Source organism: Plectropomus leopardus, chromosome 13, assembly GCF_026936395.1.
Source record: "Plectropomus leopardus strain MGB_pleo_1.0 chromosome 13, ASM2693639v1, whole genome shotgun sequence".
In the NCBI taxonomy this organism is placed as follows: domain Eukaryota; kingdom Metazoa; phylum Chordata; class Actinopteri; order Perciformes; family Serranidae; genus Plectropomus; species Plectropomus leopardus.
Genome location: NC_142188.1, coordinates 8,322,655 through 8,348,660, shown reverse-complemented (window position 1 = coordinate 8,348,660; position 26,006 = coordinate 8,322,655). Strand labels below are relative to the sequence as shown.

The window sequence follows — 26,006 nt, the reverse complement described above, 5'->3', positions numbered from 1 at the left end:
CCTGATTCAGAATGTTGGTTTTGTGGCAGTATCAACATTTTAATGGACACCTGACAGCTTGTCAGAAAAAAACACACTTTTAGTGGACATATAGACAAAATTAACAGAATGCAATAAAACATGTTGACTTAAGACACAATTAAACTATCATGCTTGTTCAGTCTGTCTTATGGATAGAGAAAGAGAGATAGAAATGGATACTAGGCATGTTTCTGCCCTCACTGTTTATTTTCAATGGGGCATTGATATTAACCCGAAAGGGGGGTAAGGGGAGTATGTGTGTGAGAAAAGGGGGGGAAGAGCGGGCGTGTGTGTGTGTGTGAGAGAGAGAAGAAGTATGTGAATAGACACACAAAACGACAGAGGTGAGAGGCACACACACACACACACACACACAGCGCAGAGAGAGAGAAGGAGGAGAGGGAGGGCGCGCTGATCCTCAGTCAGTGTGTGAGGGAACAGATGAAGTAGAGACCTGCATACACACACACACACGCACACACACACACGCACACACTCTCGTTCTCTCTCTCTTTCTCACTCACTCTGTCTTTCTCTTGCGCTTTGCACGGAGCGAGAGGGGGGAAACGGGAAAGGAAGAATGAGGAAGAAGTCCCAACAAATGCGGGTTTGCTGATGAAGCGCCGCTCCGGTCATCCGATCATACAGGTCGCGCTGCATGGAAACGAGGAGTAGGCAAGAGCCGAAAACAACAGCAACAAATAAAAAAAGCTGTCAGTGCATTGGAATCCGGTCACCTCTCCCTTTCTTTTGTGCGTCTCGGTCGGTGGATACGCCGCCTTGGCTGGCGTATAAGAGCTCCCCGCGTCTCCATTACCATTCCCCACTGCTGGCTTACCTCTACTACTACTACTCCTCCTCTCACTCCCTGTACTAGTAGAGCCACCGTGCTGCGTTTACTACTGACTCTTCTCCGGATTGTGGACTCTCTCTGGATAAAAAGGTAGGACATGCTGCAGTTTTCTTGGCACGTTTTGAAGCGAAGATGTTAATGGTATTGAATGCGGGGGGTCTTTGCCCCTGTTTCGCCGCATTGTGTGGTGAAAGCAAGTTATTTTGGGAGGGAGGGACGTGGAGTGAATGGGATGCAAAGGGGGACGCTCATGGAGCCCAGAGAGCACCATGCGTCGGGAGGTTTGGGGTGCGATGTGGAGACGATGTTTCGTGCACCTCATCCTCCCGGACCACGCTCTCCACACTGCGCTTCTCCACCTCTGGGAGATTTTTCCGGAGAGGGGAGAAATCTGAGGGTGCGGTGGGAGGTGTTCATTTCTTTTTGCATTAAAATGAGCAGCCGGTTCAGGATCCGGACGCTGCTTGCTTCTTTTCGCTCCAGGCAGGGGCTGTATTTTTTTTTATTTCTTTTTTGCCCTTCACCCCCACCCTTCCTCCCTGCTTTCCCCTCCTTGCATGTTTAAGTCCAACCGCCTGCCTCGCTCCTTTCTGGAGGAATAATAATTACGGATGCAGAGCACGTTCAGATAACCACGCTCGCACCCTTTTTATAGGCTTTCAATGTGGAAGTTGGGCGACAAACATGCGTCAGGCTACATTGCCCCCTCAGAGATTGTAATCCACGGAGAGGACCACTGATCCAACTGCTTAAAGGCGCACTGGAAGCCACATTTGCGCAATCCTATGCGTCCTCCATCCTTTGCGCCAAACAGTACAGTGCTGTGGTGGAGTGCATTGGCACATGCATCGGTGCAGAGCAGATTTTGGGAGACATCTGAGCCCCGTAGTTGAGTTTGAACGGGTTTAATTCAGCATCCATGCAACATTAGAGCTGGATCAGTTGGATTTTTAGTCTTAAACGTGAAATCTTATTTTACTTCCTGCTTTTTGTGTGATAAAAGAGAAATGAAACTGCAGAAGGGCTTCACACATCAGTTAACTGTTCAACCTGGCACACATAATATTAGAGGAAGCAGCAGATTCTCCTGATGTGACACTACAAACGCTTCCCCTTGCGATGAGTGCTTGGCACGTCAGGCAGGTACCATCAAGGCTTTCCAGGCAATCTTTTTCCAGCTGACTTCAGTTGAGGCTTTATGGGCATGGCACAGAGGAATGGTAGCTCATCCACTGTGGATGGTATGAAATATTTATTTACGACAATGAAAAACTGAAACGCAGCCAGGGGTCTTTACTGCCTTATTTACCTTCCAGCAGTGGTGCAGTTGGTTATTGATGGAATGTAAGATCTTGTGGGGTTGCAGTGGTGATTCATTTTAGGCATCACAATTAAACCGTTTCAGATTAACATAGGAGAGGTGTTTTATAATTAGTACAGACCCTTTTCTCTGGCTCTAGATTCAGGTCATATCAGAGTGAGTCTAAGATCGAGCAGGGCCGTTCATAAGCTGGTTGAGGAGAGCCCCACCCACCCCCCCCCCCCACCACACACACACACACACACACACACACACACACACACACAACTTGAAGCTTTCTTCAGTAGCATAGCTGCTTCAGTCTAACAACTGCTGGTTCACAATGTTGTAAATGATTCAGTGGGCAGAGAGGACCTTAATTTGCGATGGAAGAAGCAGAGTTAGCATATCACAGACACAGCGTGGTATACAGGATATGATGTGATTTTTTCTTAACTTAATATACAATACTATTTTTTGCAATATGCTACAAAAAGACCCCTTTCCACCATTTTTCTTCAATTTTGATCATCATAAAATTAGCAGCTTTTTTCTGAATGTTCATCGTAATACTGAGATTGCTGCTTATATATATACATATATATATATATATGTATATGTATATACACACACACACACACACACACACATATATATATATATATATATATATATATATATATATATATATTATTTTGTTTTTTTTTTGAAAAGATGTTTAAAAAGGCAATTAGCAACTTGGCAAGAACTGTTTCACAAATTACAAGAAATTACTAGATCTGGCAAATTGATGTTAAAAAATGCTGGGGAAAATGTTCAAAAACTATATTCAAAATGATCACAAGTATTATTTCAGAATTATTTGCCAGAATTATTATTTTTTTAAGCACCTTTAAGTCATTTCTTTGATTGTTAGATATTTTAACCATGTTTTTCTTTTTTTTTCTAATTTTAAGGGAATGTTGTTGTATGTTTTACTTTTTTTTTAATTGATAATTTCTTAAGTTGCTCATTGACTTTTTCCCATGCTTTTGAACAAAATCAAACCAATATTCTCATGTTTCAAAGGATTAGACTTTGATCATTAAAACACTTTGACCTGGTTCAAACCCCAACATTCATACATGCTGACGAAAAAATGCATTTATTGTTGCATATATAAGAGTCAGACTGAATGCTGTATGCTTATATACTTAATGTAAAGCTAAAACTTTACATATATCCTCCCAAAGGGCTCAAATTTTACCCAACCACTTTTTTTCCAAGAACAGATTTCTATGTTCCCACACACCCAAAAGTTGCTCTGCTTCTTTCTGCGATAAGGACCCTGTTCACTATAGTTTACAGTAAACATTATTCATTCATGGCAAGGACAGGTCAAGTAATGCTTCTACTAATGTAAAGTGGCATGAAAAATTGGGGGGGTTGCAAAAAAGCTGCTGATTTTGTTGTGGATCAGATAGTCCGTTGCGGTAAATGGCCTTTTCAAGTCCACTTGTAAACATTTTTTTTAAACTACACTTACACTTTTACACGTTTTATTTCTTTTTCTAATCATAAAAAATACAGATACATTTTTACAATTTTCAAAGAAATTAAAAAAATAAAACACGGCCGTGGGCCCTAAATATTTTGCAAAATGAATACTGCACTGCCTGCGTAGTGATGTGAAAGCAGATAGAGGATAATGTTGATAGTTGATAGTTTGCCCTCCCCTCATCATCAGTTCAATAGCTAAAAGGTAATAGGTAGCCCCCAGTGTCACACCATAAGGAAGATTATATCTATCAGAAATCAATATGCGCATTGAAGCATTCTCTGCAAACTTGCCACCCAGCGCAGGTCACTTGTTATGCTGATTGGTTGATATGTGCGACCCCATTGTCAATTATAAGTCCTTAGGCCAATACGTGGGTGTACTGCTACATTACACTGCATGGCAACTGTTGTCAGGTTCGATACAGATAATGTGATGACATAAATGAGATGTACTTTATGTGAGGTATATTGTTAGTATGGATGTGTACAACAGAAAAAAAACACTAAGGCTGTCAGATTGACACAACAGTCAGCTCTGTGAGAGGCATTGCTTATGTCACTGTGATGCAAATAAATCATTGTCATGTTAATCTTCGTAAAAGCACAGTAAACAAATGAGACTATCACATTGGCAGCCTTTATTGGCAAGTTCACTCCATCTGATGCTGTACTGGGGAAGATTTTGTAATTTGGCAAAAACGGTAGATCCCTACAGCATAAAAACAGGCCGTTGTTCTACCAGGTTATTAAAGCAAAACTTCAATCTGTAAGTGCCATATGATTATTTTTATTATTATATGTATATATTCATATATGACATTTATATTATACATTATACTTAACTCCATAATAGAAAGAAACAGTAAACTCTCGCAAATTTGCAGGAAATATGATCTTATTCTCCGTAGCAGCTGCTGTAGTAATACATCTATGATGAGGCAGAAGCTTCCAGTTGTTTACTGCATCGCTTGGTAAAAAAAATAAATGTACCACATTTACCAAGCATATGGATATAAAGTGTTTCCACTGTGTCCTTGCAGCTGGTGGATGAGTATAGACACAGCCCCCCACAACTAAAGCAATGTATCAGTGATAAAATATGGATGAATCCAAACAAGGTTACATGCTTTACAGAAAGTAATGCATTATACTTGCGTGATGTATTGTAGGGTTGTTGTTGTTATTTTTCCTTCCACCCACACAATTTGGCACATAAATGAAGCACTGAAGTCTTTGTTATGATCCGGTCCGGTAGATACTGGTCGTACAGAAACCGGTCCCATGTTGGCGCTGGGTTTTGGTACCAAACCCTGATGAAGAACATGAAAACAAAGTATTCAAGTAAAATTTATATTGCATGTTAATAAGTTTGTCTCAGAGCCTCTTTCTCAGTCGATGCCGAGGCATGTTGTTTGCTGATAGATAAAAAAAAAAAAAAAACGGATATAAGCACAACATTGACATATCATCTTAGTTCAATCAACCATTTATTAGTCACATGGAACTGTGCAAGGTACAACTCCAGTGAAATGTGAATCCATGAGCTCCTTCATCTTTTCCACTGTTCTTTAATCCCTCTTTGCGTTTTCTTACATTGTTGACTGCTACGTTATAATTGTAGTTTAGTTGAGTTTTCAGTTTGAGTCATTTTTCTGTCCACCCAACAAATGTAAGTGCAATATTTAGTCTTCTTGCTCCGTTTTGTTCTCCACCAACGCCTGATGGGAACAACTGAGTCTTAAGCTGCTAAATGTTGCACTTTGTTTATCAGCTAGTTGCTAATTTTGTGTGTCAGCAAATTTGGTGAATTCAGTGGGTTCGTCAGACATTTTTTCTGTTGATAACTGTGCCTCCACATGCTGGAAAGGTTGATGACAGCACTGACATAGTGAACTAAAACAGCAAAGTTGCGGGCCGCAAAACCAGAAACGTGCTGAAAGATTCTAAAATGGATTCTCAGGGTTATGGAAAACTTGGGAAAGTCATTGAGTTGGTAAAAAATCATTGCATGTTTTGAAAAAAAATTGTTGAAGTTGTGTGGAAATAAATCAATTGTTGCACAACATGGAACATAATAGTAAATGCATTTTCTGTATGTTAGCTGCTGACATCACATCTTTAATATGCATCAGCTTAGGGCTGAAGCTTATATGGTTTCAGAACAGACGTTGTGATTCACAATAGTCACATCAAAGTACGCAGAATGTCAAGTGAGGCAAATGAACCCAAATAACTTATTTACCGCTTGATACAAATGGAAAACGTGCACGGTTTCCATTCTCTATGACAAATAACAACCAGGCCTTCCCCTTTAAAACAGGTTATGTGTTTATGTGACATAGTGTGGTGGAGTATGTTAGGGGAAGTGAGACTTTCCTGCGTGTTTGTATGAAAGTATTCTAACCGGACCAGCAAGTCCTGCAAATGCAGTGAAACACAGGCTTTTCTGTAATGGATTTTTTTTTAATGGGTCATTGAAAAGTCATGGAGAAGTTTTGAAATTTTGTGCATGAAAATATGTGGAAACTTCATAGAGCTGGGGTAGCAATAATTATCTGTGGGTTTGTCATCTTGCACATTCTTATTTTAATCAGTGACAACACAGAAATATTGACTATTGCAGCTTTAAGTGTAGATATAATGTGAAGCTGTGACAGTTTGCCGGTGACATGTTATTGTTGAAGGCATATTGTGCTTTCCAGTGAAGGAGAAGGTAGAAATTTAGTGTAGAATATCAAAAGAGGACATATTTCAAGTTTTCAGAAAGATGGCAGAAATGCTCTTTGAGAAAACCAACTGACTTACAGATGATAGCGGGACCGGGGCTAGCTAAAGGCGGCAGACTCCGCCACCATAACCGATATCTCTGCCCATACTGATTGCACCACCCACCCCTGGAAGCAGAGTTTATATGAGGTTAGTTTGAGGATGATTGCTTGCCTTTGGCTCGTTCCTCTCCTATGAAAGAGTGGAGCACTGGAGATAAGGAGAGTGATTTATTTGACTTTTGAGCTTTTTAAATGATTTTCCTCTTATTCCTGTATCCATATCTCATCGTCCCTCCACCGCATCTTTGCGTCCCTCATCACATACCAGATTCACAGAGGTGCAGATAATGTCGGTGGATAGACAGAGTAAAAGACTTTAGGAAATAGCTCTGTGTATTGCAGTTCCAGCCTGACGTTTTCCTCCGCTGTAAGTGTAATAATATGACAAGACATCTTGGCTTGAGGAGCGCTATAAGGCAGATCCAGGCTAAAGGAGCTCAACATCACTGTAATGACGGTAAACGCACACCATTAATCTTCAGTTGTTTGCAGGGGCTAGTGTGTGTGTGTGTGTGTGTGTGTGTGTGTGTGTGTGTGTGTGTGTGTGTGTGTGTGTGTGTGTGTGTGTGTGTGTGTGTGTGCGTGCGTGTGTGTTTGTGTGAGCATATTTGGTCCTGCTTTCACACACAAATTACAGTGGAATATCCCTTTGGTTATATTATATTAGGGGAGTTGATGGTTTATTAGGTTAACTCTCTTTCCTCCCTTTTTTTCCATCTGTCTCTTTTCCTCTAGCTGCCTCGCTCTGTTTCCTCCCTCTCCTTCAGTCTTTCTCTTTACAGCTCCCACTCTATCCATATTTATTCTGCATATATTCAACATAATATTCTTTGTCACTCTTTTCCTCAGTGTTTTACATTTTTCTATCATCACCTCTTGCCTCATGGAGAGGAAAAAGCTCCTCAGACAGGCTGCACCTCGGAGCAGCAGGCTCTGTGTTCTCCTGAAACACATTGGTTTATTTTTCTTGGCATGCCCATATTCAACATGTACTCATTTTTAACTGTTGAAACTAGGGCAAAATTGGCTTGATTTCTTTCAAAAACATGGGAAGGGAGGCAATGAGCAACAAAAGAAGAAATGACCCAGAAATGAGCAAGAAATTACGAAAATATACAAGAAAATTACAAGGGGTGTAACAATCCATCGATCTGCATTGATATATTGGTTAAATGAGCAACAATCACGTAACATTGATGCAAAGTGTAAACATTGATCCATATCATCCTCTTTCAGGCGTGCCCTTAATTTGAAATTCTGTGTCACTGTCACAGCGTCCGGCAGATGACGTCATGGCGAGCAGCCGAGAGAAAGCGACTTCACTATAATATCCATGAGAGAAAGACGAGGATGATAACCAAACAAGTAATAAACTGAAATATTTAAAAAAAAAAAAAAAACTTGGACCTTGGGAAATTGCATGGAAAAATACAATAATGATGAATATTATTTATTTATATATTTAATTTTAATAATTTGGTTTTTTCCCAAGAATTTCCCTTAAAATTCAATTTAAAACTATGGTACTTTGGTCATATCAATCATATCCAGCAACCAAAATCTCTGCAGATTGATGTCCTGGAAGTGAAATCTTATCACATGAAGGTCCTGACACATAATGTGCATCAATTTAAGGATGTGAATCACTGTTCAAAAGCAGACTGTGAAGATTTTAAAAAAAATCTCTCAAGATAGCCATCACTACCTCCCTAGCTTTTGAAAAGTTTCTCTACATGATTCGGTCTCTTGAGGAACATCCACCAGGCTTACACTGTGCAGAAAGTGGGTTCATGTCTTCTGCACTCCCCTTTCTTCCTCTTTCTCTCTTTTCTCTGTTGCATGTCCGTCTATTCAGCTGCCTTTTTGGCACCTTTGGGTGCTGCCCTCAGAGGCTCGGAGGAGTGACAGTATTGGGGCAGAGAGGGAACAGCTTGCCTTAGTGCAGCACATGGTTTTGGTTTTCTTAACTTTATGTATTGTGCTTTTGTTTTTGCCTCTGGGGAGGAAGATTCAGTGGTCCATTTTGTGTGTGTGTGTGTGTGTGTGTGTGTGTGTGTGTGTGTGTGTGTGTGTGTGAGCTTTTTTTGAAGCTGGGTCTGCTTGTCTCATGTTGTTCCTTTTGAAACGGAGCCAAGTTTTTGAGGTCATAACACCAGAGGAAACCATGGCGGGATATTCTGAAACCTGATAGTTCAATTACAAAATCCAAAATAGCAGCCACTGTTCAGCGACTAAGCCTCTCTAGCGTTAACAGCACACGCGTAAACATACACCCCTGAGTTCGGTGCTGATACCATCCAGGGCATCAATTTTTCCTTTATCAAATAGCCGGTAATGGCTCTTGTGCGGAAAAAGAACAATCAGTCATTCCTGCAGGATACATTTTGCAGTCGTATGGCAAAACGGAACTGTAAACAGAGCAGGTAATGATCTCAAGTCATCTGAAGTGTAATCTCCCGATAAAGTGTAAAGTAATCAGGATTGTGTAAGCAAGATTATCAAGGGCTTTTGTCCGTGAGGATGAATTTTAAGCAAGCTGGTGAGAAGAAACACAGGGAGGAACAGGAGCCAGAGCACTGACTCGGGGTTCATATATGAATCGTATTTTTGCTGTGGTGACATACAACACAGTGCTCTTTAATAAAACATGCACAGTAATAGCCCTCTCATAACAAGGAAAGAAGTCAGTTAGTTACCTGAAAATTGCTTATAAATAGAAAAAGAAAGTTAAAAATGAGCTGGGAAAAGTGCTTAAAAATGTTGATAATTCTGTAACCTAATTTCATATATGTAACTTTAATAATTTTAAACATAGTTTTTGTGCTTTTTGCCTTTTTCCCTAGACATTTTTTCCCTAGGTTTTGAAAAATTACTTTATAAATCTCCTAGTCTCTCACAATTTGTTGAACATTTCTTACCAAGTTGCTCACTGCCTTTCTTCCCCATCTTTGGAATGAAACTGCACCAATTTTCTCAGAGTTCAAAGGTGTAAATACTTATGATAGGCACCTGAAAGTAGCACAAGAAAAGTTATTTTTCACTCAAGGTTTCAACTGTGGTAGGAACTGGGAGGTGTAAATGCTCTCAGATAGGAAGTCTTGCTGGATTGTTGGTTTTAATTCTTAAACCAGCTGAAAAACAACCAAAATCCTCATCAAAAGCCTTTCAGCAAGGCAATGCAGCCTCAACATGTTTGTGTGAGGAATGTTGCAGCTCCCCTGGCGATGACATCTCAAATTTTTAATTCGCCCATTCATTCTCTTTTCCCATTTGTCCTGTTCAGGGTCACAGGCCCATCAGAACAGAGCCAGTAAAATTAATCAACTTTGATTACTGTGTGAGTGGATCGTTACATGAAAAAATGCGGATAATGAGTGTTAAAGGCTCTGAGTCATAATTAAAATGCTTCTCTGCTCTGTGGTATAACACAGGATCTTCTAACCATCGATGTGTCTCTTGAGAGGGTCACGGGGACACGTTGATTTAAACAAGTAAAAACACTAAATAAAGCATTTTTTTCTAAAAAAAAGTCAGTGTTTTCTGACGCTGTTATTGCAGAGGGGCTGTTAAGTATGAAGGCCAACAAGAAAATGTGAACTGCAATATCTAGGTTTGGTGTTTAGTTTGTCCATTCTGGGCTACTGTAGAAACAAATGAAAGCATACTTATTATATTATATTCAATTTCTGCCAGTATACCCCCCTAAATCCTACACACTGGTTCATTAAACTATTTTTGTTGGACTTATCCTTAAACATCTTTTTTTTTTGCATGAGATGTCCTCAGTCTTGCAGTTTATTCACTGTGTAAAATATCTTAAAAGTTACCTCCTTTGATGAAAAATGTACTTTTTCATATTGGCTGAAGAGCTGACACCAAAAAAAAACTAAAAGCATGGGATAAAAATGGCCAGTTTTCCGACCGACTGTGAATCTATTGGACCCCAAGCGGTGCCACGTCCTTTTTAATGGTCATTTCCTTTTTAATGTGGTTTTCTCTTCGACATAAAGACGTGCAAGTGGGCGCGGTCACAGCAAGCCTGACAGTTAAAGGTGCTGCACAGTCATCTTCACATTTTGATCAGGCTCTTATGGGTTTTGCACACATCAACCTGTTAATGATACAATTCATACAGTATTTTTTTTAATCCAGCATTTTGAATATTATATTTTCTGATTTTTTTTTTAAGATTTCATGGGCATCACCTTGAGCATCCACTGGTGTAGAGAAACAATGTAAAGCACAATCTATTGTGTAGCGAACAGCTGGCATGCTCTTTAGCCATCAGCCTGTTTGAAAAATGACATCCTTAAGTGAAAACTACCAAATCCCACAGCACGCTGAATTATTGATCACTTGGAAATGCCACACAAAGCCTTGTGTGGCCACACAAGAAGGCCATAGAAGGCAAAGAGCTCCTGGATCCCATTAGCTGGGAAAATGTTTGGTTATGGACGTTCTGAAATAAAGTTTAATTAATTTGAAATGTAATTTTGTTAGGAATTGATTTTCTTAGTTTCTTAAGAAAAACGCTCTAGCACAACAGCTGAGCTCACTTGGCACACAGCGACAAAGCAGCACTCAAACTGAACACTCGGCACACGTATTTAACCCAAATATTTGTTAAATTCACCACTGAGGGACTGAACATGCATTACACAATAAGAGATTCGTGCAGCAAATAGCCCTCAACAGTAGCCACGGCACGCAAATATGCTTGATACAGACATTTCCACATCGACTCGTTCCCTGTAGAAATGGATTCTGTGTTGTTCATTTAGCTTTAATAGTGTCAGGGCCCCACGGCCCCCGAGCCTCGCCGCATGTAATGTGAGAGAAAATGTGATCCATATTGTTGGGGGATTTTCAGCCTCATCTATAATGAGCATTGTGTTTGGATAGAAAAGCAGGAAAGCACTGATGTAACTATTGATGTCGGATAAAAAGTGCTGCGTATGCATGTAACAGTGTGAACAATTAATTATCGGGAAATGGATGTTGGCATGCAGCGACATGGAAGAGGCTTGTTGAGGAGAGTTCGAAGCTGATCTTTGTTTTGGGTCTTGGTTCTTGTTATTGATCCCTGATTAAAAGGATTACTAGTGTGCATGCAGCAGCGTTTTCATTAAAATGTCAACTAGTGGTTTAAGTTTGTTCTGGCTAACTGTCTCTGCAGATGTGATTAAAGAGGGGACTGACGTCATGTGTGTTTGCCAGATAAATATTAATGAAGAGAAACATGTTGTGGGTTCTTTAATGGAAAAAACGATCGATTAATTCATTAATTGTTATTTTTTTTAAAAAGTTGCTTATTTCAAACCTTAGCAAATGCATTGCATAGACTATTGATTAATCAGTTAAATTTGGAACATTTCCTGCCTCACAAATATCATGACAATACCGAAATAGATGGCGCAAGGGACAGTCCAGCAAATGGCGACAATAATGCAACACTTATGGATGCAATAAAATGCATCAGCGAAAGATGATGATAGGGCAAAGCTGGATGTAAGTGTATGCGGCAGAAGTATGTGTGTTATTATTGGTGGGCAAAGAGCTGTTTTGTCAGGTGCTAATGTTCTTGTGGTGTATTTTATACTGAACAAGATTGCAAGACAAGCAATTGTCCATGATAGCATTGGCATAACATGAGGATTAACAAGTTGCAGATTCAAATATGTCATCAGCTGAATGTCGTGATGGGTTCGCTCACTCCACATAAAACTGTCTTTCGGCAGATGGACACGGACCCTTTACATACTTGTGTTGCTGCTTCCATTCACAACACAACTATTGCAGCATTTTCCTGAATGTAGCCAGGTCTTGAGGTGGGAAATTCGTGGTACATATTTCCGTGAATATCAGTCCGTGCTCGCATGCACTCATGACCCAGTCAGGAAATATTCCTGAACATTTGAGAGCTAGACCACATTTGGGAAAGGTGCTTATAAATATGGACTTCCTCTAGTTTTAAAAATCAAGTGTAAATACCCATTTTCACCATCACTGACTGGGTGATATACGATAATTAAAATAAATATTACAAAAGTGAAATGATATTTTTTGGCATGCTAATGGCAGGATCTTAGGGATATTGATAGTTCTGTCCACTTTTTTTCCAGACTGAAATAGCCTAACAATTATTTTACTGATGGCCAAGAGATTTTGGACATACATTCATAGTCGGTCAGTTATTGCACCTTAAGGTTGACATTTTAAAGTGATTTTCAGTTGAAATGTCTGAACAAGTATTGAATAGACTTCCATTAAATTTGGTCCAGATGTTCACATTCCCCTCAAGGTTAATTTCAGTAACTTTGGTCAACGATGACATGATCACCATTCCACTGAAAGGCGTTAAATATAACATTAAAGTATTTCCTTTCCGTAGCCTCACAGATTTCAGATTCTCATGTCAGACACAAATACTGATGTTTAAGAGTAAAAAGGATCTGCTGTTATGTTTATATAATATTGGCCCACTTATTTTAGACAGTACCAGCAAAAAATACACATAATGCGGTCTAAAAAATTCATCCAACTCTACCTTTTTATACACAGAGCTGTGTATACTGCCTAACATAACATAAAAAACATAGCAGACAGTCATTCATTCTCTCCTTTGCTTGTAGGCGTCTCAGCTCCACAGAGAATACATGGGCACACTTATTCAAAATCTGTCTGGACGCTCTGTTATTCCATAAATTTGGCAACATTGAAAGGCATATTTGCATTTTTCGTTTTATCCCCTAAAACCTCTGGGGAGGATGTGTGCGTGTGTCTCAGAAACTTGTACTTAAACATGAAATCACCCGCATCCCTTTGCCTTCGTCCGCTTCCTTTCTCTTATCAAAGACCACCTATGCACATTGGCTCCCTGTGCATTTTGGAATTAATTCTAACTTCCTGCTGATAACTTTGGAAGTCCAAGTTGTGTCAATCCTGTTTAACCACAAAGCAGCCACTAGTCTCCTGGTTACTACTCTCGAAAGCAACCCTGTAGCCTAGATGGGTAGGAAACATAACATTGTGCAGATCCATCAACATCAACATAGTGAGGAAATGCTAATGAACATATCTGCTTCTTCCTTTTCTGTGAAGCACCATGTAATTGTGCTTTGTCAGGAGCTACATAAAGTTTATAATTATGATTCTAACTCTGCCTGAATGCAGACACTTTTACACCTTCATGAAGGCAGCAAACAGTTTTAATTGCACACAAAATGTGAGTACTCTGTGCATGGTCCATTCTCATAACCACAGCATTTCTGTACGGATGGATTACTCTCCCCGTGGAAAATGACCCAACAATGTGCAATCAGCTTGTTATGAGTAGTAACTGCCCTGACTATGTGTTGGGCTACAGGGACACTTTTATTTCATTGAAATTGATTCTTAGCTAATTATGTTTCCTCTACATTAAATTTCGCCTCTTTTTATGTTCGTGTGCAAGCAGTCACTTGGAAACTGAGTGACTGATTTGAAGTCTCAGAGTTGGGATTTTATGGTCTCTCAGATAGTGGCCTAGTTATGGCAAAATATCCTCCTTGCTTCACTTAAAATGCTGTTTAAACAGTGGGGTTTTTTTAGTAAATAACTAGGCTAACAACAGAAAACAGAAAATGTGACACACAGTCAAGTGTTTTAGTTATTCCACCAGTTTACATGGTTGAAGAAAAAGTTGACATGTACACACACAGTAGCAGGTCAAAATGTGAAAGGTTGAGTGCGGCAAGGCAAACACCTAATATACATCAAAATAGTTTAACTTCAGATTTGCTGAACTGATTGCTATATCCTGTCAGTTGGGGGTGGGTCAGTAAATAAGAGTCATGTATGCATGCTCTGTGTTGTGATTGTGTCTATTGTAATGTATGCTTTGTGTTGGACTGCCTCTAAAACGAGATGGTTCATCTCAAGGGGCTCTCCGCTAATAATCTGTGAAAAAAATGCAGCGTTTTCTCATATAGCAGCTCATATGATATCCTAGGATTTAGGAGTAGATGATAATTGGTTTTCAGGGCCGATACCGATACTTATTATTAGTAGTTAATGAGACAGATAACCACTATTTGGAACCAATATGAATTTACAATGAAAAATGCACTTTTTATTTAATTTGATCGGCAATCATTAAAATAAAATACCGATACAGGTAATCAGCAAAATGCCAAATATTAGCCCTAGTAATCGGCCAGTCCGAAAATCTGTTGTCCCCTACTACAAATTACCACACCGTGAATGACATTATACACACACAACATAAACTTATATACTTATATCCTATACAAATGTAATGTTAAGTTAGTGCGTAACCTATATAAGTTATTTAGGTAAGATTTAGGCAGGTAGTTACTTAGGTTAGGTTTCGGAAAATAAACATCACCAGGCATTTAGGTTGAGGGGAATTAATTTAATGACATTAGGTTTTGACAAAGAAGCATGGCACCTTAAAATGACGATGTTCACATGGTGTCGAACAGTGGTCCCTGGGGGAAAGTGTCATGGGAAAGTCCTGTGTTTTGTGACCCATCCACCACCCCAACCACCGCTTCCTTCACTCCCATCAGAACACTGGTCATATGATTTCATCCTTCCAAAATACTTAGATTATACACAATTTCCTGGTCCATGATTATATTGGATTTATACTGAATTTTGTTGCTTAATTTTCATTGGAAAGCATGCCAACAGTGCATGACACCAGCCTAAAAAATCCATCCAACATGGCCCCTCCTTGTGCTCCTAATTGCATTTCCAATTAGATTTATAAGAATATGTTGCTTAATTTTCACAGGGAAACATACGAACAGTGCATGAGACCAGTCTGAAAAATGTATTTTCTGTGGCTCCTCCTTGTGCTCCTAATTACATTTCCAAGAATCAATCACACCAAACAAGACAACCATTTGCAGCCGAGGAGGAGCCTCTAATTCAGTATCGATGACAGCTCATTTACTCACACACTCTCTCTCAGTTGAAATTTTGCTAACACAATAGCTTAGAAACAACCACTAGCTATGAAAAAAGTGCCCATCCCTCTCCTGCCAACAACAGCTTTCACGGCAAACACAAGCAAACAGAAGAAGACCGAAGACGAAAAGCTGGGTTTCACTTTCCCTTCCCTGAGACAGTCTTCTTCTGTTTACTTGTCTCTGCCGTATAAACTGTTGTTGTGCAGTGATTGACACTGCTTTAGAGACTCCTCCTGGCTCTGATTGGTTGTTTTCTCTCAGGTGCAGTGGATTCTTGCTCTCATTAGGAGAGAACAAGAAGGCGCCCGAGAATCCTGTTTTTTCACAGATAATCTGTTTCATGCCCGACTTTGAGGATATAGTGACAGTTTCACCAAATATGGCAAACTGATCTATCTACTGTAGCTTTAATGATGAGTTAATTTATTGATTAGTTGACTGACAGCAAGCTGAAAAAAAAAAATGGACAAAATGTGATCTAAAAGATCAGAAATTGCTGTGAGATGGTTAACGTTACATACTGAATCTCTCAAGACTTAAAACTGCAAGCAATTGATAAAAATGTGTGCCAATCTAAGAAGCCGTGAGTATGCACATTCACTACCTGTGCATACTTATTTTAATTTTCCAGTAAGCTTTTCGTTATCGTACCAGCCAGTTTTAGAAATAGAATTCGTTATACAAAATTACCTTCAAGTGATGGCTGTCTGGCTTCAAAGCCAGTGAGTACAGTAACCTAATTCACACGCCTGTGTTGTTGACAGAAGTCAAGCAGACTGTTATCTCAGAGAGCCATTCCTGCCCAGGTTTCATGAGGAACAGCAGGGTATTAGTGCTGCAGGAATGTGGCACGGAGATTTCAGAAGTTGCTCCTTGGAAATATATAGTGCTGAGTTCAGGAGATGACGTTTATCTTTGGTGTGGTTATTTGAACTTGCTGCCCCCAAACAGCTAAGCAAACATCCTACCTGAAACATATGTTTTCATTTTCGTGGTTCGGAGGTTCTTTGTGGCCTCAAAGTGAACTTGGCTGTTTATTTTTTGATTTTTCTAAAGCATCGAGTGTCATATAGGGAGCCTCCTCACTGCTCAAAAGTCTGCAAAGGTGACTTTAGAGCAGGGATACTCAATCTGCTTTGCTTGGGGGGCAATTTTACAAAATTACAGTGGACCAGGGTCCAGTCGCAGCAGTCCTAATCATGTTTCAAGGACTTCAGGATATATCTCAGATTTTAGAAAGTTTCTCAGATTTTAGGACATTTCTTGGATTTGAGGATATTTCTCGGATGTTAGGACATTTCTCTGATTTAGGACATCAAGGATTTTAGGACGTGCCTACAGTTTTAGGACAATAGAGGCTTTCGCCTGAACCTCTGTCAGGGGTGTGAAGGATGCATCACTGACACCTTTTTTTAATAAAAAAAAGCTCTATTTGGTGCTGTTATGCACTGTGGCACCTTATGTTTACTACAAGTACAAAAACAATCATTTAATTTTTATTGTCCATTAGAAAATGCCAGTGGCGGCATGGTGAATGAGAAAATAGGCAGCATGGTAGTGTAGTGGTTAGCACTATCGACTCACACACAAATATATGTTCTCCTCGTGTCAGTGTGGATTTTCTCTGGGTTCTCGAGCTTCCTCCCACAGCCTAAAGACATTTAGGTTAATGGACGACTTTAAATCGGCTGTAGATGTGAGTGTGGATGGCTGTCAGCCTGTGATAGTCCAGCGATCTATCAAGAGTGTACCCTGCCTCTCGCCCATTGACAGCTGGGATGGGCTCCAGCCCCTCTGTGACCTTAAAGAGGTTATGCAGTTATGGCTAATGACTGAATGAATGAATTAGAAAATGGGGTCAGATTTGGCCTATGGCTTGTAAGTTAAGTATCACTAATTCAGTGTGTGTCCTTTAAAAATGTGACCCTTTAGAAATTACTTGAAGTTAAACAAAAATATAAGCCAGAGTTACCAAAAGTTGTTGACATTAAATGATATTACAAAGTCCTGCAGCAGGTTAAACCCAAATGCCTGCAGTATACTCTTGTGAAATATCATCCCATATCTTGAAATAATCAAAAATCAAATTTAAAACCTTTCATCCAAACATGTTCCTGTTTTGAACAACATTCATAAGGTCTGTGATGGTCTAATCTGAACTTTTCTCTTTCTCTCTAAAGGTTCAACATCCTCATTAGTCGTCACCTCACTGTTTTGGTTCGGACGTCACCATGGGTCGCTGGGATCACTCCTCCCTCCTGTCCCCCGCCCTGAGGCTAGCAGTCGTGGTGGTGATTCTCCTCCTTGAGCTCCATCCCACTTCGGCCGGGGCTCCCCCTGAGACGAACTTGGGTGGCTCTGTTTCGGCGGTGTCCACGAATAAAACTGAATGCAGCAAGCCCGAGGCGTGCGCAAAAGGGGTGGTCCTGCCTGTTTGGGAGCCCCAAAACCCGTCATTTGGTGACAAAGTGGCCAGGGCAACAGTTTACTTTGTGGCTCTGGTCTACATGTTCCTGGGTGTGTCAATCATCGCAGACCGTTTCATGGCATCCATAGAGGTCATCACGTCGCAGGAAAAGGAGATCACCATCAAGAAACCCAACGGAGAAACCACAACCACCACTGTTCGGATCTGGAATGAGACCGTCTCCAATCTCACCCTCATGGCTCTGGGCTCTTCAGCTCCCGAGATCCTGCTGTCTGTCATAGAGGTCATAGGTCACGGGTTTCAAGCTGGTGCACTGGGCCCCTCCACCATTGTAGGCTCTGCGGCGTTCAACATGTTTGTCATCATCGGGCTTTGTGTGTACGTCGTGCCCGATGGCGAGACAAGGAAGGTCAAGCACCTCCGCGTCTTCTTCGTAACGGCCACCTGGAGTATCTTCGCCTACATTTGGCTCTACCTGATCTTGTCCGTGATCTCGCCTGGCGTTGTGCAGGTGTGGGAGGGGCTGCTCACGTTCCTCTTCTTCCCCATCTGTGTGGTGTTCGCCTGGGTGGCCGACCGCCGCCTGCTGTTCTACAAGTATGTGTACAAACGCTACCGCACTGGCAAGCAGCGTGGCATGATCATCGAGACTGAGGGTGACCGTCCACTTCCTTCCAAGGTATGCGCGTAAGAATTAACACTAGAACTACCACTAGCACTACCGTTAACATTGTTGTTTTGCATTAGTATTGCACCCATTACTGCTACAGCAGAGCTTCCCACAGTTGTATGAATATTAATAGAATTAATTATCCACACAATGATAAAAGCTTCCTAAAACACTGATAGACTTTTCCAGACTTTTTTTTTAATCATTAAGCTTTCCAGTTTATTACAACTCGAGTGTTAATTCCTTGTTTTGGCTATCAGTAATAATACTGAATTCACTAAGGCATTTGATGAGATCTAGGAATGCAGTAAAATCACTAAAAAAAATGTCAGGAAAAGGCAAGAAACACATGGTGATAAACAATCAGACTGATTTTTAACAAAACCCATTTCAGCCAAACCTAGCTGGAAGAGAAAACAAAGCCAGGAAGTCAAGTTATTACCCAGGCTGCCAGTCTTCAGTTTCTTTGTGCAATGAGGGATTATTATTCCCATTAGACTTGATCACTTTTGGTTTCAGCTCTCAAAAATGGCTTGTTTACAACTTGTCTAAAAATTATATTTCTTGCTCTGTCAGACTTAGTTGTAATGATCTTGACATCTTCCCACATCTCACCAATTACTTTGGTTTGTACAATGTTTAAGAATCAAATGAGATGATGGTCAAAAATATGAAAATAATCAGAATTATTATTACACTCCTATTGCTATCGTCATTACTACCAATACCAGTAACATTAGAATAATCATTAGATCCTGTAGATTTTTACAACTACATCTGGTACCAATATCATTTCTCATAATCTTTAATTTCAGTTCAGCTAAATCTAACATGCCAAACCAATCGCCAGAAAACTTTTTTTTGCATTCTGTGTTTCAGCAAACCATGTTTATGTTACATTTGTATGTTACTATGTAGTGGATGTGTTGACACTTTACATTTCTTAACATTAAATGTAATGAGATCATGTTTTAGCTTTAATACTTGGTTTTGGGTGCACAATCCTAGCAGGAAATGTAGCGATGTCTCAAAAATGATGTGGAATTATCCCAGCTGAAGAAAATGGCAATGACTCACTAAAAAACAACTGGTTTTAATGTTTGTTGGTCTTGAACAGTCATTTGCAGTCGTCTGCAACTTTGTCTCGCCTAGGTTTAACGCCATCCATCGTCCCCTCTACCTCTCAGCTGACAAAGTCAGTTCATGTACTACGTCACTTTAGAAATGTTGATATGACATGTATGAAAGGTGCAAATGTAACGTATTTATGGTTTAGAGAAACGTACAATACCACCATTTTCTTCTTGTAATATTTAGATTTTGTAACATAAAAAGCAGGGATTTGCTTTCAATTGTTAACGCTTTGTTAAGAAAAATGCTGCCGCCCCACCAGCAGTCTATGATGGTGAAGATGACAACGACAACAATAGAAATGATAAAAACGATGGTGGTATTTATGGAACTCATCTAATCTAGTGTGGAATACTACGCATTTCATGAGCTAAAAATCTGTCAGTAGTGTTGCTGGGAGCTCTCTCTTTCCCATAGGCATATCAGTTAGAAAACAGCCGACTGGTGGAAATTAATTAAGCTGTCCTCATACAAGCATATGGCGGAAAAAAAATAAAAGAGCAGATAAGGCCCTCTATGTAGGCGGAAGTGAGTTCATGAGTAACATGTATCTGAAACAATTATCTGTATTACTGACTGGAGTTCTGCCAACTCATGCCATGAAGCATATTACTGCAAACACAAATACTTTCTAACTAATGTCACTTTTTAATTTCCTGTTTTGATTACCATCAAAGCTTTGTGTGATGTCCTATGCAGTGCATCAAATGGATCTAATTAAATTTTTAGTTTTGTGCCTTACGGTACATTTAGTCACCACTCAGTAAATTAAGAGTCTGTCTCTCCCTCCCAAAATTACTGGTGTTACTTTTTCTCTCATTTGTTTGATGAGATTATTAAGAATCAATGCTCCATTAGCACATGAAGAGCACTTTCATCTCAACTTGTGGCTAAAATAAATCACTGAATCAAACCCAACACTGTCCCAGAGGGGAAAGCCCAATAATTTAGAAGTTTTAAATTGCCATCATGCTTAAAGAGCTAAAAGACATTTCATCAATAAAACTGTACTCAAAGGAAAACAGGCTTTCAGTAAATAGCAGAATAAGCTCTTTACTCTGCTGGGAACAGATGGCTGACATATCGTTAACATGTCTAAAAAAAAGCTGATTCTAGTGTCTGCTTAAAATAACACAGACATTTCTTAAAGAAAACCAGGGAATTCACCTTTAGCTTAGGATATGAGTAAAACCAACACCACAGATATTACCAAACTTACTTACTCCTCTTCATCCCCTATGGCACATAAGGCTTCACAGAAATGACCACAGACTGTATAAAATAATAGAAGCAGCCACATGTGATATCACCCGGTGATTTGTTGACTCCTGTTTTGAAGCCATAAGTTTTGAGTTTTGGCCATCACCATCTTTTTTTTGATAGAGAGGTATTTTATCTGCAGAAGAGGGTAGAGATAATCCTTATACTAGCTGCTAGCTAAATTAGCACAGTGCATTTACAGCAACCATTAACTGCCAAATTCACAAATGGAAAAAAAGGTGTAAAACCACCCCCCAAAAAAGAACTTGCTTAAAATTCAACTAAATGCTAAAAGCTAAATGCTTACAATTATCATTCAAAACACACTCAAATAAATCTCTGTGGTAGCGACTTGTCATGTTGCCATGCCCTTAATTATGCATAACTTCAAACTTTTATAACATTAAATGGGTGAGCTGTATAATATTTCTCCCCCGTACAGTTGTCATGAATGGAGGAAATTACCTATAAAGACTAGAAATATTTTTTTACCAGGCTGTAAACATGTTTTGTAAACATTGTCCATTTTAACACGTGGGTGTATTGAGATCGACTCACACCTGGAGCCAGCCTCAAGTAGCCATTTAAGGAACTGCAGCTCGTGGCACTTTGCATTGGTTTCATTTTTCAGCCTTGAAGCTTGCTACTTGGACACTATAAACTTTTAGCTTTGTGTGCTTGGTTTTTCTAAGCCATTATTTGTACACTCCCAGGTTCACCTTCATGGCAGCACCAGAAATTCCTGTACCTTGAGATTTGACATATTGCTCCAGTGCTTAAAATCAATAGTTCTGATTAAATTGCTTTCTTTTCTGTTACAAGGTGGACATTGAGATGGATGGCAAGATGCTGAACTCCCATGGTGTTGACTTCCTGGATGGTCCACTGGGTTTGGATATTGATGAGAAGGATCTGGACGAGGAGGAGACCCGCAGAGACATGGCCAAGATCCTGAAGGAGCTCAAGCAGAAACACCCTGACAAGGAGGTGAGTAACAAAGTCAAAAAGGACCCCATGTAGAGAGCAGAAAAACATCCTGTCACTGCCGCTCCTGTCTGGGTTGTTTTTCTCAGCGTTGCTATCCTTTATAGGGAACAAACTGACAAAATAAGCAGCAACAGATGACACACTTCCTATCTGCTTCCATTATAATGGTGATTATAGTGATGAATGCTGTTAAGGTCTCATCCCAAGCTCGCAAATTAATTTGATAATGATACATCTAAAAAAAGAAAATTGCAAAGCAAACCCAGCACCCATTAAATCAATATGTAAATAAAAAGGCAAACAGATGCTTCAGTTCTAATATTGGCAATTCATCTAACTGCCTGTCTGTCTGCCGGTATGATAAACACATCGTGTCTCTGTGTCATTGCTGCAGAGTCTTTTTTAACAGTCTCATACTACCTACTTCTTCCTACTATACAGTGCTGTACAGTTATCAGACATCCGTACAAGATTGTAGAGCTGTAATGGGAAGTACAGCATTTGTCATCCATTACTGACAGTACTCTATGGATTAGGAATTTTGGAGATCACCTTTATTTAGCAGATTAGCAATTTCTTAATACATATCCAAAGTGAATTTATTTTTAATTCTAATCCTGAGATGATATTATAACAGTAAAACTGGACTAAATTCGAGTAGGCTTGGCATGAGAAATTGTCCATCATTGTCATTTTGTTTTCCTGTGTCTTTCTTTGCCAACATATGTATTTGAAAACAGAAACATCTTCTGTCTTTTAGAAACCAAATATGGCATGACAAGATTTGTTTACTCGGGAATGCTTTAATCCTTTGAAACTTGGATTGACATCATGCATTTAGACACCTTTCATGGGTATTTAAACCTTTGAGCATGGGAGAAAAATAAGGCAATAAGCAACTTGGTGAGAAAACCATTACTTTAATATATAGCAGATACCCTGAAATTTCACATTCCAACAATACTGTGAACAAATATGTAGGTTTATGGTCATGAAAAGATCATATTTTGGCTTAACATACACACTTTTGGTGGTTAAAAAGCTTCTTGAAGACATATTGATGTCTCTGGAAAAATCATTCATGTTTGGTGGCTAACAAGCTGCTAAAAGATGTAGTGATGACCAACCAAAATACCCAGTTGCTGTGTTTGTTGGTCTCGAACAGTGGTCTGCAGTGGTTTGCAGCTTGGCAGGGGTCTTGCCTACTTGCACTCCTTTCTCTGTGTATTGCTTAAAGTTGAACTTCTGCAATATTTCTTGTTGTACACTTGACCAGAAGTTGGATTTGAAATCTCTAAAATTGGTCCTCATCTCCCCACAACATCCTCACTCTGTTTGTGATCTAGATATTGATACCGGTGCCCCCGTTTTGCTAGCTGACCTAATAGTGAAGGAGAGAATCTCCTCCTAATGATTGTTTTAGCATAGTATTCATAGTGTCCCCTCTCTAGGAAGACTTATATATTTTGCTTAAAATAAAGTAGGCAAAGGTTGTATTCATTAGCAAAGTGTTGATTTAAAATTGTTACCACTAGCCAGCAAGCATAGCCAGGCCCTTTTCAATATCTGCCAAGTCCCTATGTATTCACCTCTCTGTATGAAGAATTAGATCATTACCATGTTTACTCAATTTTTACGTAATATATCACAAGCAGCAGTTTAGAAAATAGATTAAACTCTTGACCGTAACTCTGTATAGGATCTTTGGTTCAACCCATGAAGGCTGTAATTACCTCCGCTGTTTTTCCAACCAGGAAAAAAAAGTGATTCATATGATCTCCAATAATTCACTGACTTAGTGAGGTGATGAAAGCATGGAAAGGAGAAATGCTGACAAAACTTTGGGATCGACCCAAAAATTCAGTGCATTTCTCAGGGATATCCGAGCAGGATGGATGGTTGCTGTCATGGGAGCTTGAACCTGGATCCTCTTGTTGAAGGAGGACTTCTTTTCTAATGAAATTACCAAACTGTTCATGTTTCATCTTGCACATCATGTGCAGATGTGTATGGCCTCAAGAAGATCATCGGATGCACATTCCTCAGTGTGGCCAAATCACAGATACTGTTGATGGAATTTCTGTTGACGTGTTTTAACAGGATGAATCATTGTAAGGTCACATCTTTGATTTTTGCTAATGTTGGATTCACCCACATGACACACCATTAAATGTTATTTATATAGACAAGATTAAACTCTGTGATTCAGCCAGACAGACAGTGTTCAACGATGTTCTCTCATATAAAACAAAAGTTGACATTTTCTTTACTAAAATACAAGTTTTACCAGCAATCTGGGCATCCACTCATCATGCTGGAGAAAACCTTTTCACACTGTTTTTCTGCCTTCGTGTTTTTTAGGTGGAACAACTCATTGAGCTTGCCAACTACCAAGTCCTGAGCCAGCAGCAGAAGAGCCGTGCCTTCTACCGCTGCCAGGCCACCCGGCTGATGACAGGCGCTGGCAACATCCTGAAGAAACATGCCGCCGATCAGGCACGCAAGGCCGTCAGCATGCACGAAGTTCGCTCCGATGCTGGTGATAACGACCCCATCTCTAAGATCTTATTTGAGCCCGGTTCTTACCAGTGCCTTGAGAACTGCGGCACAGTGGCGGTGAACGTGGTGCGACGTGGTGGCGACGTGGGCAAAACAATCGCTGTGGACTACCGGACGGAAGATGGCACGGCCAACGCCGGCTCAGACTACGAGTTCACAGAGGGCGTGGTGGTCTTCAAGGCTGGCGAGACAATGAAGGAGATCCGTGTGGGGATCATTGATGACGACATCTTTGAGGAGGATGAAAACTTCCTGATTCACCTCTCCAACGTCAGAGTGTTGACGTCAGAAGGCGAGGAGCCCGAAGAAGGCGAGTCAGCTAATCACGTCGACTCAATGGCGTGTCTCGGCATACCCTCCACAGCAACCGTTACCATCTTTGACGACGACCACGCCGGTATCTTTACGTTTGAGGAGCCTGTATTCCACGTGAGCGAGAGCGTCGGCACTATGGAGGTGAAGGTGCTGAGAACGTCGGGGGCTCGCGGCGTGGTCATGCTGCCGTACAAGACGGTGGAGGGAACAGCACGAGGCGGCGGAGAGGACTTCGAAGACACTCACGGCATCCTGGAATTTCAGAACGACGAGATCTTGTGAGTAACTTTGATCAGTCTACCTTTTAGTTTGAATCGTTAATTTTATGCAGCTGCAGTGTCATTATCCGCTTGTTTTTCTTGATTTATTTTTCACGCTCGCTGTTGGTGTGATGCTGGGAATGTTGTTTCTGATGATGTGAGAAAGCGAGGGTGTGAGTGTGATGTGGTGGTCACGATGAGCGGCGAGGCGGACTGCTCATTGGGGACAAAATCAACGACTCCTCGCCCCTCTTTACCCTGTCTCTACTTTGGCTCATTCATTCTCTTCTTTTATCTCCATCAGTCTGTTTATTCCTCTTTGCTTTGGATTCTGCTGCTGTTTTAGTCTTCTGTGGGTTTTATTGATTTCTCGGTGTTGCTGTACAGTCAGCGCTGCAGGTTAAGCTCGCAAATTGCAGGAGCCAAGAAGTTGGGAAACTGGGTTATTTGTTGAATGTTGATGGTTTGAATTTTAAGTGGATGGAATGTCAGGAGATGGAAATTGAATGAGAAGTCTTGAAGTTTCCTTAAGCAAGGCACTTAAGGGAAAATCAAAAGGTTGCTGGAAGCAGTACATGAATTAATCAAGCAGCAGGGAATCAGGGCGAGCAGGAGTGTCTATCTAGTCAACTTCATTTGGATACACAAAGGTTTTTAAAAAATGATTGCCAGTTGCCCTTTTAGATGGCTTTATCCTGTGTGAGAACATCCCAGAGCAACCACTCACGCAGCCAGCGAAATACTTTTTTTGTTGTCTTGCTCCGTGTGAACAGAACTTAGAGCTCCATTTAAGGATCCCTGCTGTGAAATGCCACTGCCACCATTCAAAGGTCTTCTCAGCCCGACGCAGAGGCCTTATTATCTGATGGTAACTCATGGT

General features: G+C 40.3%; 1 protein-coding gene across 2 annotated transcripts in view; it reads left to right on the top strand.

Annotated features, from left to right (window-relative positions):
- Positions 1 to 387: 387 nt before the first annotated feature.
- slc8a1b (solute carrier family 8 member 1b) overlaps positions 388 to 26,006 on the top strand; it is a 189,606-nt gene continuing 163,987 nt past the window's right edge. The window contains exons 1-4 of one of the 2 annotated variants that reach the window (XM_088086131.1): positions 388 to 964; positions 17,697 to 18,623; positions 21,828 to 21,992; positions 24,354 to 25,144. In XM_088086131.1, the coding sequence (XP_087942257.1) occupies positions 17,748 to 18,623; positions 21,828 to 21,992; positions 24,354 to 25,144 (1,832 nt within the window). In that variant the 5' untranslated portion in view covers positions 388 to 964; positions 17,697 to 17,747. The remainder of the gene's footprint in view (positions 965 to 17,696; positions 18,624 to 21,827; positions 21,993 to 24,353; positions 25,145 to 26,006) is intronic. The other variant, XM_042501705.2, reaches the window with a different exon arrangement.